Raw genomic sequence first — 15,953 nt, forward strand, 5'->3', positions numbered from 1 at the left:
AGGAGGCGAGTGAGAGAGTGACATTTTCTGCAGTTCTTGGGAGGAGGAGCAGGAAGTTCTTGCAAAATTCTTAGTATTTTTTTACTTATTTGATCTCTCTCTCTCTATATATATATATATATATTTTTTTCTAAACGGTTTAAAGGCTTTCGAGGTTCAGCTTAAATTTTCTAAACGGTTCAGTTTTAAACGGAAATGCCACTATAAAACGTATGGGTTGAACCCATAGTCATTTTAAACGGAACCCATGACTATGGTTTCAACTCATACGTTTTATAGTGGCATTTCCGTTTAAAATGACTATGGGTTCAACTCATACGTTTTATAGTGGCATTTCCGTTTAAAACTGAACCGTTTAGAAAATTTACAAGTTTAACCGAGCCGAACCACGACAGCATTTAAACTGGACTCATGGGTTCAACTCATACGTTTTATAGTGGCATTTCCATTTATAACTGAACCATTTAGAAAATTTAAGAGTTTAACCGAGCCGAACCACGAAAGCATTTAAACCGTTTAGAAATATATATATATATATATAGAGAGAGAGAGAGAGAGAGAGAGAGATCAAATACGTAAAAAAATATTAAGAATTTTGCAAGAACCTCCCAAGAACTGCAGAAAATGTCACTCTCTCACTCGTCTCCTTTTGTGTAACCAACCACAAACTGACAGAAGACGAAGAAGGAGAAGAAGAGGATAAAGGAACGTCAAATTTCCCCATGACCTAAGCTCAGACAGCAGAAAGACCGGCATTTCTAAAGCTTGAAGATGGAGTAAGTCGGCATTTCTTGATTTGCTTATTTAACATTTATCTGAGTTCTTATCAACATTTGTCCGTATTATGTTTATATATGATCTTAATGTGCTTTGCTTAATCTTTGCTTAATTTCCATAAAATATTAGTTCATGTGACTAATGCTAGTTAATATGATTGTCTTATTTCCTTTAAAGTTTTATTCATTTGCCTGATCCTATAATATGCCTGCTTCATTTTGTTTGAATCTTTGTCCAGATTCTTATTGTGTATTTCATGATCTTTGCTTAATCTTTGCCTACTGTCCATCAAATTCTAGATGTTTTAATATGGTTTTATTTGATCTCAATATGCTTGCTCAATCTTTGTGTAATTGACTTCAAATCGTTGTTCATTTATCTGACCTTAAAATGCTTCGCTCTAATTTCATGTAAAGATATTTTTTCATTTTCTGATTTATATTTCTGAGTGCTTTATCTGTGCCTGATCTCCTTTAAACTCTTTGTTCATCATTCTAGGTTCTCCTTACAAGTCATGAGGCTGGTTACATGGTCGAGAATCTTCGAATCTTTGACATCGAACAGGTAATACATGTCTATATGAATAGTAACAAGATTTGTTTTGGTTTTACATTTGGTTCTGCAAACTCAAAATTCTGTACCGATGCTCACTGCAAAACTTGATTTTCAAAATAAAAATTTGTTTGGCGTTTCGTATGGCAGCATGCTGGGAAACCTTTTTCCTACTTATTGGCAAAAAATTTGCTTTTCTTGGATGCTATCATGATTCAAAATCATGAGAAAAAAACAAAATTGATAGGAATGGAGTTAAGAAAATGATATATATTCATGTATATAGGGTAGAAATTGACGAGAAACCAATGCATGTTTATAGCAATTTAATAGAAAATCAAATTGTATCCATGCAAACCAATTTGTAGGAGTTTATTGGATATTTAACAAATATCTAATGTATCCAAGAGATACTATCACTTTAGGCTATGCTTGTTTTACTCGAGGTTCGCAACAAGGGAATATAATTTGCATGAAAACAAGAGTGATGGTGAAACTGCAAATTGGAATACATTAGCCCTAAAGTGGAATATCTAGAACAACCACATGATCTTTTTTTCCCTTATGAAAAAGTTTCCAAGATCAAATTTTCACATTGATTTTATATTGACTATAAAGTGTTCAAAGTTTTATAGACTAATTTTCTAATTCAAGTTAACTCTTTTGCATGTGCAACTGAGTATTTACTATTTGTGTTCAACTCGACTCTCATTTTTGTAGAATTTGAATTCTTATAATTTTTCTAAGAAGGTTGGGGATGCAGATTGGATGGCCCAACATGACATTATACAGAAGCTCAATCTTCAAGTATCTTGCAAATAGATATTTAAGAATATTAATACTTAACAATCTTAATATTTGAAACTTATCATTAGAAGTCTATAATGTATTCTAGTTCTTGATAGGAAGATGCCTTCACAAATTACAAAGATGCTTGTTGCTCTCACAAATTACAAAGATACTTGGATGTAGAAAGGTTTTCCTATCATCGTTACCTATCTTCTCGCAAGGTTGTTGGAGGTAATTCCTAGCACTATTGGAATAAAAAACAAGTATGACCATTATCGCCCACACTCTTCAGTGTTTATATAGATGAGATATCTAATTGCATAGGGAGATTGGGTGGTTCAAGATCATGCTTAGCTGGGGTATCATACCTATATCATTATTTATATAGATGAGGTATCTAATTGCATCGAGAGATCAAGTGGTTAATTGGCGTAGCCATACCTATATCATGATATACCAATGACATTGTGTTGATCCTCGACTATTGGTTTGAATCTCATCCCGTCATAAGTCTTCCTAGTCATCTCTTCAACCTTACCTTTGACTTGTCATTATATTGAGTGTGACACTTCTCTTCGCGTGAACATACTACATCACAACATTTGCCCCCACCAAACCTGCATAGTATTCAGTATGTGCCAATCATGGTCTGGTTGATGTAGTCATCCTTCACTTTCCTCACTCTTTGAATCTTGTTCATTATCATACTCATTTGCCGCATGGTCCTCAAGGTTCGACTCCTCTTGTCGTGTCTTAAAGATTTTAACTCTCTTCTCCACTATCGGGCTTGTGAACGAAGTCTATTCCCCACATTTGGAACAACTCTAATGGTAGGATCGGTTGATGTGGGAGCTTCACCTGTGTTGTCCGTTGACTCATCAACGGACACAAATTGCACTCCCGGTAGTGCTTTGCCGTGTTTGCCACCAAACGCCGCTTTGCCAAACCTTCCAAGCTGTGACATCCCTTGCGTAGTGTCCACCGGCTACTCCGCAATGTGCTTCCCTTAGTATTGCTGGCTTTTCATCACTCCGGACGCACTGCCTCCAAACTCCGTCTGCCCCTTTGTGGTATAGTATGTCTTTGATCAAGCAAAAGTTCCGGCTTTTCACTGCCAACTGTTTCTTTTCATCTCTCGGCATTCCCTCCGATGGCAATCCAATACTGAGGAAATATGTCATGTCGATCAGCCACTTGCCTTCTGGATCCTCCATTGTCTCAGCCAGTTCGGTTGCTATTATCATAAATAATTGATCATCCGAAAAATCATCTTTCACCCCATCGCTGGACTCTCCGGATTCTAACCGGCTTAAGTAGTCCGCTATTGCATGATGCACTCCAGGTTGGTGGTATATGTCGAATTCGAACTCTTGGAGCAACACTGTCCACCTCGCCAATTTCCTGGTCAAGGATGCCTTGGAGACCAGATATAGGAGAGCCAAATGGTCCACATGGAAGGAGAATTTCAGGCCTAAAAGGTAGTGTTGATTACTTGTTCACGCTACAGACCATTCCCAAGGTCACCCATTCTAGATTTCCATGGTTGTACTTCAACTAAACGCGTCGGGGGCTTACCCGTTGCTATTAGGATGACCTTGGCTGAAGACAACGCATATTAAACAAAATTGGCAAAAGAACGCGATCAGCTTCCGGAGAGGGAAGACCAAGATCCGGGTGCCAACGTAGAAACGAGCGGTCACAAAAAAGGACATGACACTGCTATATGCGGAAGGGGTCCATATGTTGGACAGATTGGCGACATCCATCCTCCGTTTGCTGCCTCTTGTAGAACCACGTGGTCGCCAAGAAAGTGTTATGAGAATGGTGATGAGGTAGGGGGTGGCGCCTAGAATGGATCCACCCCCCTCCCAAGGGGGTTAAGACGAGGGAGGGAGAGAGAGGGAGAATGAGACGTGAGACAAAAATGTGAAAGGAAGCTTTTTCTTTTAATTATCCTTCATGCCCCATGTGGGGGTGCATACACCTCCATCCATTCACACACATAATTCTCACACCCTTTTATATCTATCCACATGCACACACATGTGCATGTGTTCATACAAATATATGTATATACTTACACTCACACTCGTGCACATAGTTTTGTTGTTGTGTATGTGCAAATGTGCACGAGTGTGAGTGTGCATATATCCGTATTTGTATGAACACATGCACATATGTGTGCATGTGGATAGATACAAAAGGGTGTGAGAGAGTTGTGGGTGTGAATGGATGGAGGGGTATGCACCCTTATGTATCTAACCTTCATTGTACTATTTAACCCCCATATGGGGAATGAATGATAATAAAAAGAAAAAGCTTCCTCTCTCATTTCTCTCTCACGTCACTTTCTTCCTTCCTCACGTTAACCCCCTTGAGAGGGGGGTGGAGCCATTCTAGGTTTCCCCCGCCCCATCACCATTTTCATAACACCAATTCCACCACATTGATTTCGAACAATGGCACCAATTTCGGATTTTCGTCCAAATACTTGTCGACTTCTTCGTCTACCAGGCCTTCCATCATATTGATGCTTTCGGCGTACAATGTGATGATTTTCTTTTTTCTTGACACCGGGTCCTGAGTTGGCACTCTTACTCTTGCTTTTACTATTCGGAAGTTGATGATGTTCTTCTGCCAATTCTGCTTAATGTGGGCAGTCCTTAGCGATGGTCACCCCAATAGGAGTGGGTAGGATCCTGTTGCATTTAATTCAAGTAAAACCACTAAAATGTGAAATGGGTAACCCCCCATTGATATTACTAGATTTCTTATTAGTCCAAGGGGTCGAACCGAACTAGTGTTGGCCTTTCCCCCCATTGATATTACTAGATTTCTTATGAGTCCAAGGGGTCGAACCGAACTAGTGTTGGCCTTTAGCCAGAATGGGCACACCTCATATTCCTAAATGTCGAGTTGCTAGCAGGTCGCTGCGCTTATGACATTGACATCTGATCCTTTGTTGATTATTGCACTTGGCACCTCTATGCCATTTATGATTACCTTAACTGCCGGATTTTGCTCATCCAACACAGCTGGTTCAGCAAAATTAATCGAAACTACCGGTGGTTCTTCCTCTGTGAGTATGGCCATTAGGGTTTCTTTGAACCTTGGTACTAAGTTCAGCAGTCTTGCCAATGGCAGAGTTATTTGGCAGCCAGCTAGGGCTTGCCATCTTGTGTCTTCCATCGCCGGTTGTTCCTTTGTCTCTTTGTGCATCTTGTCGGCATTCTTGTGAATCGCTTGCTTGACCCAAAATTTGGCTATCTTTCGTATGTCATCCCAAGTCACCCATTCTGTCAGTTTTGTGTTGCCTCTTGTCGTGACTTGTTGAACCTCTGTTGTCATCATAGCGATGGGAGGTGTGGGTTTGGAGAAGGATCCTAGAGTGTACGGAATTTATTTACGAGGGTTGGCCAGTTCGTGCCTTTGTTGCACCTTTTTTGGGCAGTCATTAGCGTACTGGCCCTCATTCCAGCAATGATAGCATGTTGGCTTAGCCGGTTCACTGGGCTCTCCTCTCTCCATCACTGGTTGTTGAGGGCCAAAACGCAGTTGCTCTGTTTCGTTGTGACTTCAGGGGTTGTATTGGAATTATTGTGTGCTCTGAGGCTTCCTTCGTGTGCGCCCTTGATATAACTCCAATAACTTTGGCCCACAAATCTTGTACTCCCAAGATGAAAAGTTGTTCCGGTCTAGCTTCTCACTAGGGAACGAGCTACCCATTTGCGTGTTCATGTTGATGTAGTGTCTTCGTTTCGGTTTTTCTTCCTTCAATCATGTACATGTGCTACGTAATGGCACTGCGGTAGTAGATAACCATGGTTATCATCAGTGTCTCAAACACACAATCACAATGAGGTAGATGGGCTTAGTGGATATACAATGAGGCAAAATGATGATGGGGTAGGGGGTGGCGCCTAGAATGGATCCACCCGCCTCCCATGGGGGGTTAACGCGAGGGAGGGAGAGAGAGAGGGAGAAAGAGACATGAGACAAAAATGTGAGAGGAAGCTTTTTCTTTTAATTATCCTTCATGCCCCATGTGGGGGTTAAATAGTACAATAAGAGTTAGATACATAGGGGTGCATACCCCTACATCCATTCACATAAAATTCTCACACTCTTTCATATCTATCCATATGCACACACATGTGCATGTGTTCATATAAATACGCATATATGCACACTCACACTCGTGCACATTTGCACATACACAACAACAAAACTATAGAATTTCACCCTTATCCATCCCCGTACCTCTCGTACGGGTAACACATGGCACACCCTTGGGACAATGCATTGCACGTCGAACCCACTGAAGGGATGCCAGAAGACTGGAATGATTTACAGAAAGGTCAAGTGATGGATAATTGGAAGAGGGGGAGGGGTGTTGATGTGAACAAGTGCCAACAGATCCCCTGAACCATGGTTAATGGGTAGGTGATTCTAGAGTTAAGGCAGTAGCTGATGGCATCCTAAGGATTTCAAGCTTGTATAAGTATAACAGACTTAGTTAAATGAAATGGATGATGTGGGGATTCTGTTTCTTCCTTTCATGTTCCATGTCAGTCAGTCACTCTTTATCATGCAGTTCCTGTCGGCGCACAGTTTTAACAGAATTATGCTACAAATGCATGACAATAGTAATGAATTTTATTCATTAATGGAAAGATTGACAAGATCCAGATTGCTATCAAAAAACTCACTTGGTTGTTAGCTGAAGTGCTTCAAAACTTGAGACTCTCCGAAGTGATGCTGTCAAAATGGACGCATCAACTCAGAAACTTTTTGGCAGTAATTTTTCAGAAGTCCATCATAACTTAAAGTGTGCAAACAAAAAAATACAAATTAAACAAGTATACTTCTACAGTCACAGGCCTATGAGACAAACCATGTACAGATGTTTATATTTTCTGGGTATCCAAAAGAAAAGAAAATAACAAGTTAAAAAAGGTAATAATATGTTGTAGAGAGAATCTGAGCACTAGGGAAGTGAAGGTGGGGGGCTCTAAACCTATCCACTCATTTATAGCCTTTCTACATTTTGCACTAGCCAGAAGTTAGTGTACTAGATTATTCTCAGTACCATTGTCATAACTAGCTAGGCCTTGTTAAAATCAGGTTTCAATTAGCTGAATCAAGCACAATTAAAACAATGTGCTAGGCTGTGAATGGAACAAATGATTTTCCTTTGTTTTGTCAAAAATGAGCCCAGACTTGGCTGCCAGATCTGTCAAATTATGAAATTATGACATTGAACCCTCTTCCATATGTATATTCACTCATTATAACCTCTCTACTTTATTACTGGACAATAGTAATCATACTAGACTATCACTTTTCAGTATTGAAAGAATAACTAGCTCAACTCTCCTAGATGCTCATGTTTGATATTTTCACTCTCTTGTTCTAGATTGGATGTCCTGCATCTAGATTCAGATCTTCACCAAAGCGACTAGCAAAACCCATAAATGTGTAGAAAAGCAACCATACATTCACAATCAGAAAAGATCTTGTTTATTATTGAAGATGGCCCAAACTAAGACATTCAACAAAGGCATACCATGGTCTTTCTTTTGAAATGCAACATCTTGGATTGCTGAGAAAATTTCAGGACTAAAAATGTACACTCCACAATTTATCCATTCACTGACCTGCAGAAACAGAACAAATCAAAGCCAGAAGGAAAGAAGAGTTAGATAACCTGAATTTTGAATCAGCTAAAAAACATGTGACAGAAATTATTCTCACGAATGTCTCAGGCTTCTCAGCATAATGTAGCAATTCTCCTGTATCTGCATCTGCTACTAGCTCCCCAAACTGACTTGCTGACTCAGCAGATACCTGAACTAAGGTATTATTAATCTGCTTAAGATCGAGTAAAAACTAGCAGTTTTTCAAAAGATTTGTTCCATTACCTTCTTCACAAGTAGTGTGCCAATACCCTTATATCTAGAATGTGCCGCTGTAAGACTCAACACGAGAAGTCCCACACATATTAGACATTAGTTATTTAGAGAAACAATTTGCAATGGTTCATTGTAACTACACAGAACTTTCTTCAGATATTTATGAAACAACAATTACCAAGCATTTCAGATAAAGGGAAACTGCAGCAGACATCACAATTCATGACAATGATATTGCTCTGTCGATAACAGATGATCAGTTAGTTGTATAAAGTAACACTCTCCTGAAGCAACAGATTCAAAAAATATCATACAGGATCATCCTCCATAAGTAGATGTTTAAAATTGTACAGACCCCCTGCTGAACCATGAGGTTTATCTTCCCGCAAATACCTAAAAATCATATTTCCAGTTTACAATCCAAATATACAATAATTTAGAGAACATTTTGAGTGAATATCTTCTACATGAGAAAATAAAACAGATGTTATTGGATCATTCGAATCCGGATTTATTAACCTTTAGTATGGTCATGAAATACACTATCTTACAAGGAATCTTGATCAGCGAGTGTATGCTTTAAATGCATGCCATACACATGTTGAGCAAAGAATGATATAAATTAGCAGGAAGCAGACATTTCATACTATGAAGTGGCTTTTATAGCTAATACTACAGCATTTCTATTTGCATGATACAGTGTGTGCGGCAGGGGATACAGTGAATTGGCCATGATGAAGGCCCAGCCACTTACAATCTGTCCTGGATACCACATATTTCCCTAAACCCTAAACCCTAAACCAATAAATGTTATGCCTATAGTCCATCAGAAATCTTATATAGCTGAATTCTGATGACAATACAATACTTAAGTGTACAAAGCCCAGAATAAAGGTGACTGGGATGAGCTGTGTAATGCCAAAAACTGTTCTCTAGTAATTTCCCAATGCCCTAAAACTATCTCAGTGAGATGACTATAAGAGCCCAGACAAATTCACTGAGATTCATAGACCTCAATACCCGTGCATCAAGAGTTATTAAGCATGCATTTTTGTGCTACTCAAACTAGACTTCTTAGTAAACAATTATTCTAATATCAACAGATATGGTGTACAAGGGGTAGATTTTCTCTATTAAGATGTCCAATAAAATACTTCTATAAGCATTGGAAAATTCTTCAAGCTGATAATCATCAATGGCTTCCCATTTACACCTCACCAAGAGTAAGTTTAAACCATTCTACTATCCTGGATAATCATCAATGCTATAAGGACAGTGCTGAAGGGTATGTGAGCAGATTACCATCAATGTTATAAAGAAACTTTGAAGAGTAAGAAAATAAAAATGTCAAAAAAAGGCTCATGAAATATGGTTTCATTTTGTAGCACCTCACTGAGAGTAAGTTTAAACCATTCTACAATTCTGGTTATCTGAATGTATCCATGATTTATATGCATCATCCCATAGCTCATATCGATCCACAGAGGAAGTAAATATATCATCATCATCTCTTCTTTCCGTCAGATGACTATAACCCACGCATTGTGAATGTTAAGCATTCACTTGTCAAAGAAAGATTCATTTTGTCATTACTAAGCATTCACTTAGGAGCAGAACCTGTTGCTTCACTTGCTGCTGCTCGTGCTCTGCATGTGTATGCGTATGTGTATGTGTATTTGTATGTGTATTTGTATGTGTATGTGTATGTGTATGTGTATGTGTATATGTATGTGTATGTGTATGTGTATGTGTATGTGTATTTGTATGTGTATGTGTATGTGTATGTGTATTTGTATGTGTATGTATATGTGTATGTGTATGTGTATCATAGTTCCTAATATTCGCGTACGTCCAGTTTACTTGACATACGCGAACGTTTGCAAACGTACGCGTATGATACGCGATATTCGTTTGGCTTCTTTTTTTTTGGGGTTTTTTATTTCTGATATTCATCGTTCTTTGCAAATAGAAGTGACGTTTGACACACACACACACACCCTCTCTCTCTCTCACAGGAGAACTGACAGATCTCTCTCTCTACAAAATCTAGATATCTAATATTCACATTCCCTCACACAGACAAACACCATAGCTCCTCTCTCTCTCTCTCTCTAGAGTCTAAGCATACACTCAAACCACTCTCTCCTCACACATGCAAAACAGGGCTTCTCTCTCTAGACCACACACGCTCTCTCTTTCTCTCTCTTTTTTGGTAAATCTCTCTCTCTCTCTCTCTCTCTCTCACACACACACACACATGTCAACACACACACACACACACTATATGTACACCATATGTATATATCTATGTACCGCGTATGGATTTCAATCATACTCGAAGCCTTTTCACGTATGAGTATGATACGAATATTGGCGTTTGAGTATGACACGAATGGGACGTATGGCTAGAACTATGATGTGTATGTGTGCTCGTGACTAACTACTACCAAATATTTAAGAGGGCAAGTGAGGGAATCGCGGAGAGGGACGATGCACATCGCACCACTGATGGTGTGTTCGATCTCCACCGTCCAAGATGGATAAAAAGCTGACAACATCTGTCACCGGGAGCCCGACTCTCTGACATACTCTGTGAAAAGGAGCCCGACTCTGTCAAAAGGAGCCATGTTGTCAAATAACCTCTGTACGCAAGAGCCCGATTCTATCAAAAGGAGCCTCGTTGTCATACAACCTCTGTACGCAGGAGCCCGACTCTGTCAGAAGGAGCCTCGTTGTCTGACAACATTAGTAAGAAGGAGCCCCGCTGTTTGACAACCTCTGTCATCAGGTGCCCGACTTAAAAACAAACATCAAAAACTCCAAAAAATAGTAAGTGTACAACAAATATTTGCCATGAAAATGATCATAAAATTTCTCAAAAAAAACTAGAGATTCAAATAACAAGTCTTACATAAAATATTAAAACGTCAAACGTTGACAACCCTAAAATGAAATATGAATATACACATTACATATTACGATTATAGCTCATGTCAGGATGATTGCAAGATGCAACCACAATTTTTACAACATGTAACGTTCGAGTCCCTTGAAGTCAAGGTCAACCCATCGCAACGCAAAACACCGAACCTTCTAATGGTCACCTATTGGCAATCGCCTCCTAGCCCGACTTGCACCTCTTTGTAGTTTTCCGGAGTGGGATTTGGAAGTGTTTGGGGAGCTGCCAATAAGTTCTTGCGAGATGTCTATTGTTGCACTTCTTTTTTGGCATCGATTTGTTGGTTGCGACTTATTGATCTGCCATCTTCTTCATTGGTTGATTTTGGTGCACCAATGCGATACACCTTCTCAGCCACATCTTCCAATGTTTGTATACCTTTGACAATAGTTGCACGGTCGAAGGTTCCTAACCCTTGCTCGAGACAAATGCTTTCACAACCGTTTGTATTTTGGACTTGAATGATTCAATCTCGGATATTGTGGGGTTTGTCTCCTTGACTCGTTCTACCTCTGCCTCCACTTCTATTTTTGTATTATGGTCCATTCGCATTTGGGTTGCGTGATCTATAAAAGGCAATGAGCCACATAAATGTGGCATATGCCTCTCAATAATCATTCGGATACCGAGTAAATGCTTACATTTACTCGCAATGTCTTGGCAATCACAATACGAACATTGGAGTGAGACATTATACCATAGAGTGGGAGTTGTCATGCTCAAGATTCTAAACCAATATCGGGCCTTGTCAACAATTTCTATTGTGGAAGTATCGTCGACATACCTTTCCAATATTCTCTCCGCTTCTTTAAGTCGGGACCTTTGATCCGTACAATTCGCACGGCGTGCAAACCGACCACTCTCACATATTTATTGTCGTTGCTTGTACCACTGTATTACCGTTCCTCCTATGCAAGTGCCAGTTTCATTGTCCCCGATTAAGACATGCAGAAGGTCGGTAATTGATCGGTTTATTCTTCCTCTCAAGGCAATATACTTGATAAACTGCCAATGTCTTTCCACAATATTGGTAGTGTCAACGTGTCCATAGTTGAAAATTCTAACAAACTTGGGCTAGAGTTTCCTCCACACACATGTCAAACCACACCATCCTCCTTCTATATATTGCTAAACATCGGGCTTGTCTACATATTCTACCTTTAACTCCTCACACATCGCATTGAATGCGGATTCAGTAATGCATTGCATTTGTTGGCACATTCATTGATAAAGATGGCTTCTGTGAGTTGCACTTACTTTTGGCAACAAGTTGTCCACCCATGACTTTTTGGCGTGAAACTAACACCATAGAAGTCGACAATGTGTTTGTGACCATTGCCCATTTACAACAATCCAAGATTGACGATGTCGTGAAGATTTTCGGCTATAGTGTGAAACCGAGGCGGAATAGGGCAAGACGGTGGTGTGCAATATGTGCACATGTGTAGTAGGGAACAATGTATAGAATAAAGGGGGAGTATTTGTCCCACATTGTAACGCCCTCCCCTCCTTGGTCCCTTGTTTAAGGGTTGCCCATTTTGAGTTGTAGCGGTATACCATTTTTGTTGAGGGTCTTTTTCTTAAGAGTTTTCTAGGGTTAGTAACTTCCTGTTCTTCTCCTTCTTGAGAAGTCGGGCGCAACAGCCATGGCAACAAAGCTGTTAGGGCTAACTTCTTTTCTTCTGAGCGTACTCGGCTCGAAGCCAAGGTTGTATCTTTCCCCTTTATAATATAAACACTTATATCTGTTTGTGCATATTGGTGTATTTGGTGGTGTCGGGAGCATAGCCCCTTTCGTTTCCTGTGCATAAGAGTCGGCGTCGCGCACATGCCCTTTCTCTCTCTCTCTCTCTCTCGTGTTCGGTTGCCTCCGGGTCATGTCCGGAGTCGGTTTTCTTGGCATCCCTTTTGTCCCTCGTCCGAGACCCCCGTGGTCCCGCCCCTCTACATGCACGCGCGCAATAACGCGACATCTTTGGTGTACCCAACGTGAAGGGCGGCAAGGGAGAATGGAGTTGGAAGAAGACGACTTCGCACAACTTTTTGTCGATGCGGTGAGGGAGTTTGGAAGAGCAACAACAAGAAGAGAGACGACGCATCAAGCTATTGAGAGAGTGGTCGATAGAGTCGGCCGTTTCAACGGGGACAAAGTCCCATTCTACTTGGAAGCCTACAATGCAGAAATGGAGGAGCGAGATGTAGACGAGGCGTTGAGGCTGGAGTTCTTCTGTCGGGTCATCGCCGTCCATATGCACGTAGAAGATGAAGGAGCTCCGAGAAGCTCATAGTTCGTGGGAGGCCTTCGAAGAGGCGTTCCTGCAGGCATATGGAGGACGGCAGAAGAGCCGGGGACGTTGTGACTTCGACCAATTGGTGGCGTCGGCGAAGACCCACTGGAGCGCAATGAAGGCGTTCCGAGAGTTCAAGCAACGGCTTGCTCGGCTCCTGAAGTGGGAGCAAGGTTTGGTGGGGGCGGACAAAGCCTTGTTGTTCGTTAGGTCGATCGACCTAGTGGAACGGGAGGCCATCGGGATTGAGCTCGAAGACGATGACGGAGCGAATAGCCTTACGGAGGACTGGTCGAAAGTCGAAAGGGTATGCCAATGGCTAGATGACGAACGGGCCAAGAAGGCTAGGAGGAAGGCGCACGACGGCGCGCCATCACAATGGGAAAAGGTTGAACGGCAAAGAGAGTTGGCAAGGCTCGGCTTCGGGGCCAGGATTGCGTAGGCGTACGCAGCTCTCGAGGCAATGCTCGAGAAAGAGGAAAGATCGAGGCCGTAAACTGACGCCGAGCAGACGGACCTGGCCAACGAGAAGGTAGAAGATTGGTACAACGGTACCACGAGAGAGGGTGCGAAACAAAACGCCCTCTCAACTTGCGGAGATAGAATAGCCAAGGACAAGGCCGAGATACCATTCACAAAATCGGAACATTGGGACTGGCGGTTTCGAGCACGTCAGCCCGGAACTCCAGACATTGGATTGGGACAAGTTAAGGTAACATTGGAAGCATTACGTGATGTCGCGAGGGGAGCACCTCTTTCACTTCATGCATGGAGGCGCATGAAGAGTCGTCTCATACTCGGGAATGAGAATGCAATTTACCTTAAAGCATCACCTAATCTTCAAGTATTATACGTTGAGAAATGGAGGGAAGTAGTATTAGCGTCACATCACACGTTTTCAAAGACTCTTACAGAGTTAAAGCTAGTTTATGCGACTGATGTACGTGACTATGGCATCCCGCCGAAGTACGTAAAAGCACTCATTACAAGTTGTGGTTGCCAATGGTATCGAAGGTCGACCCGATAGAACGTTTGGGATCAAGCATGACCAAATATAACAAGAACCTACCCATAGAAGTGATCAAGGTAGAAACCCACCAGTTAGATCAATGGATGTTGGAAATGTTGGAGTGGTTGACCCTAAACAACTCTTGGGCAATCGACTTGACATTTAAAACAAACCAATTCGGGCTACCATTATATGCATCAGTTGCCCCCAATGCCATGGGAATTGGGATCCCATTATGGTACATGCTTTGTAGTTTTGATAAGGGGTCAAACCATGAGCAAGTCGCATTAGAAACTTGTTTGAGAGTCATATTCGCAAGGATGCCCACGGTGAGGCCAAATGCAATAGTGATTGATAAATGTTGGACATCATATAATGCCATAACTAATGTGGTTGCAACTGACCGTTGTCGCGTTATTGCGCATGTGCGTGTAGAGGGGCGGGACCACAGGGGTCTCGGACGAGGGAGAAAAGGAATGCCACAAAAACCGACTCCGAACACGACCCAAAGGCAACCGAACACGAGAGAGAGAGAGAGAGAGAGAGAGAGAGAGAGAGAAAGGGCATGCGCGCGACGCCGACTCTTATGCATAGGAAACGAAAGGGGCTATGATCCCAACACCACCCAATACACGAATATGCACAAACAGATATAAGTGTATATATTACAAAGGGGAAAGATACAACCCCGGCTTCGAGCCGGGTATGCTCAGAAGAAAAGAAGTTAGACCCAACAGCTTTGTCGCCATGGCTGTTGCACCCGACTTCTCAAGAAGGAGAAGAAGAAGAAGAAGAAGAAGAGGAAGTTACTAACCCTAGAAAACTCTTAACAAAAAGACCCTCGATAGAAATGGTATACCCCTACGACTCAAAATGGGCAACCCTTCAACAAGGGATCCCTCCCTCCTTTTATAGACCAAGGAGGGGAGGGCATTACAATGTGGGACAAATACTCCCCCTTTATTCTATACATCGTTCCCTACTATACATGTGCACATGTTGCAGACCAATGTCTTGCCCTATTCCACCCCAGTTTCACACTATAGCCGGAAATCTTCACGACATCCACCCCCACCAAATCGCACATCCACTTGTATGTGCCAAGAAGGAAAGGGTGAGAGATTTCGGCAATGGTGATTAACCGGGTCCTCCGCCTTACCGACTCCCGACCGTCTCGTCGGCTCCTTACCGGCCCCGATTCGTCTTTCCGAACGTCGCCGCCGATTCGGTAACCCCTCCTTTGTCCGTCGCGTATGTTCTCCGATTAGACCCCCGGTTACTTCGATTGCTCGTCGGATGCCACTCCTCGCGTACCGTGTGTGTTCCATATCCGTCTCGACCTTCTCCTCACCCTGAATACCTCGTGCCGACTCCTTCCATCCCGCGCTCGCCTTCCGTAGGCCCTTTCCGTGTGTCGTTGTCGTCCCCCGAATGCGTGCTCGTTTTTCGGTCCTTGGGTGATCCCCAATACGTGCTCCTTGTTCCTTCTATGGTCGTCGTGCCGTGTGGCGCCTTTCGCCTTCCCTGTTTGGCACCGCTTGTGCCGAACACCATCCCGTACCCGTGCTTTTGCTTTGGCTCTTGATAGCCACTCGCACGCCTCTTGTTCCGCTCTAAGCTTACCCCTCACCGGCTTCCTCCCGAAACCGTAACAGGCCGGTAAGGGT

General features: G+C 42.1%; 1 protein-coding gene and 1 long non-coding RNA gene across 2 annotated transcripts; one reads left to right on the forward strand and one right to left on the reverse strand.

The window, feature by feature from the left end:
- Positions 1–661: 661 nt before the first annotated feature.
- Positions 662–2,135, forward strand: LOC147854159 (uncharacterized). The gene is made up of 3 exons (XR_015531166.1): positions 662–776; positions 1,276–1,341; positions 2,080–2,135. It is a non-coding gene; the product is annotated as an uncharacterized LOC147854159 (long non-coding RNA).
- A 4,525-nt stretch (positions 2,136–6,660) lies between these two features.
- Positions 6,661–8,561, reverse strand: LOC147854160 (uncharacterized). The gene is made up of 7 exons (XM_087332391.1): positions 8,345–8,561; positions 8,209–8,269; positions 8,040–8,086; positions 7,873–7,965; positions 7,685–7,775; positions 6,828–6,876; positions 6,661–6,715 (listed from the first exon to the last, which is right to left on the reverse strand). Exons 1-7 carry the CDS (start codon positions 8,432–8,434, stop codon positions 6,691–6,693), a joined length of 456 nt encoding a protein of 151 aa, XP_087188517.1. The 5' UTR covers positions 8,435–8,561; the 3' UTR covers positions 6,661–6,690.
- Between the last annotated feature and the right edge of the window lie 7,392 nt (positions 8,562–15,953).

The sequence above is a fragment of the Azolla caroliniana genome, unplaced genomic scaffold, assembly GCF_043228905.1.
Source record: "Azolla caroliniana isolate FFs.n. ecotype wild unplaced genomic scaffold, voAzoCaro1.0.p SCAF_16, whole genome shotgun sequence".
NCBI classification, from domain to species: domain Eukaryota; kingdom Viridiplantae; phylum Streptophyta; class Polypodiopsida; order Salviniales; family Salviniaceae; genus Azolla; species Azolla caroliniana.

Excerpts from the sequence above, each read along its gene's own strand:
- LOC147854160 (XM_087332391.1), bottom strand. The coding sequence starts at position 8,434 with ATGATTTTTAGGTATTTGCGGGAAGATAAACCTCATGGTTCAGCAGGG. Across the intron at positions 7,966-8,039 it reads GCACACTACTTGTGAAGAAG|GTATCTGCTGAGTCAGCAAG; the intron begins GTAATGGAACAA and ends ACCTTAGTTCAG. Across the intron at positions 7,776-7,872 it reads CTGAGAAGCCTGAGACATTC|GTCAGTGAATGGATAAATTG; the intron begins GTGAGAATAATT and ends CTGTTTCTGCAG.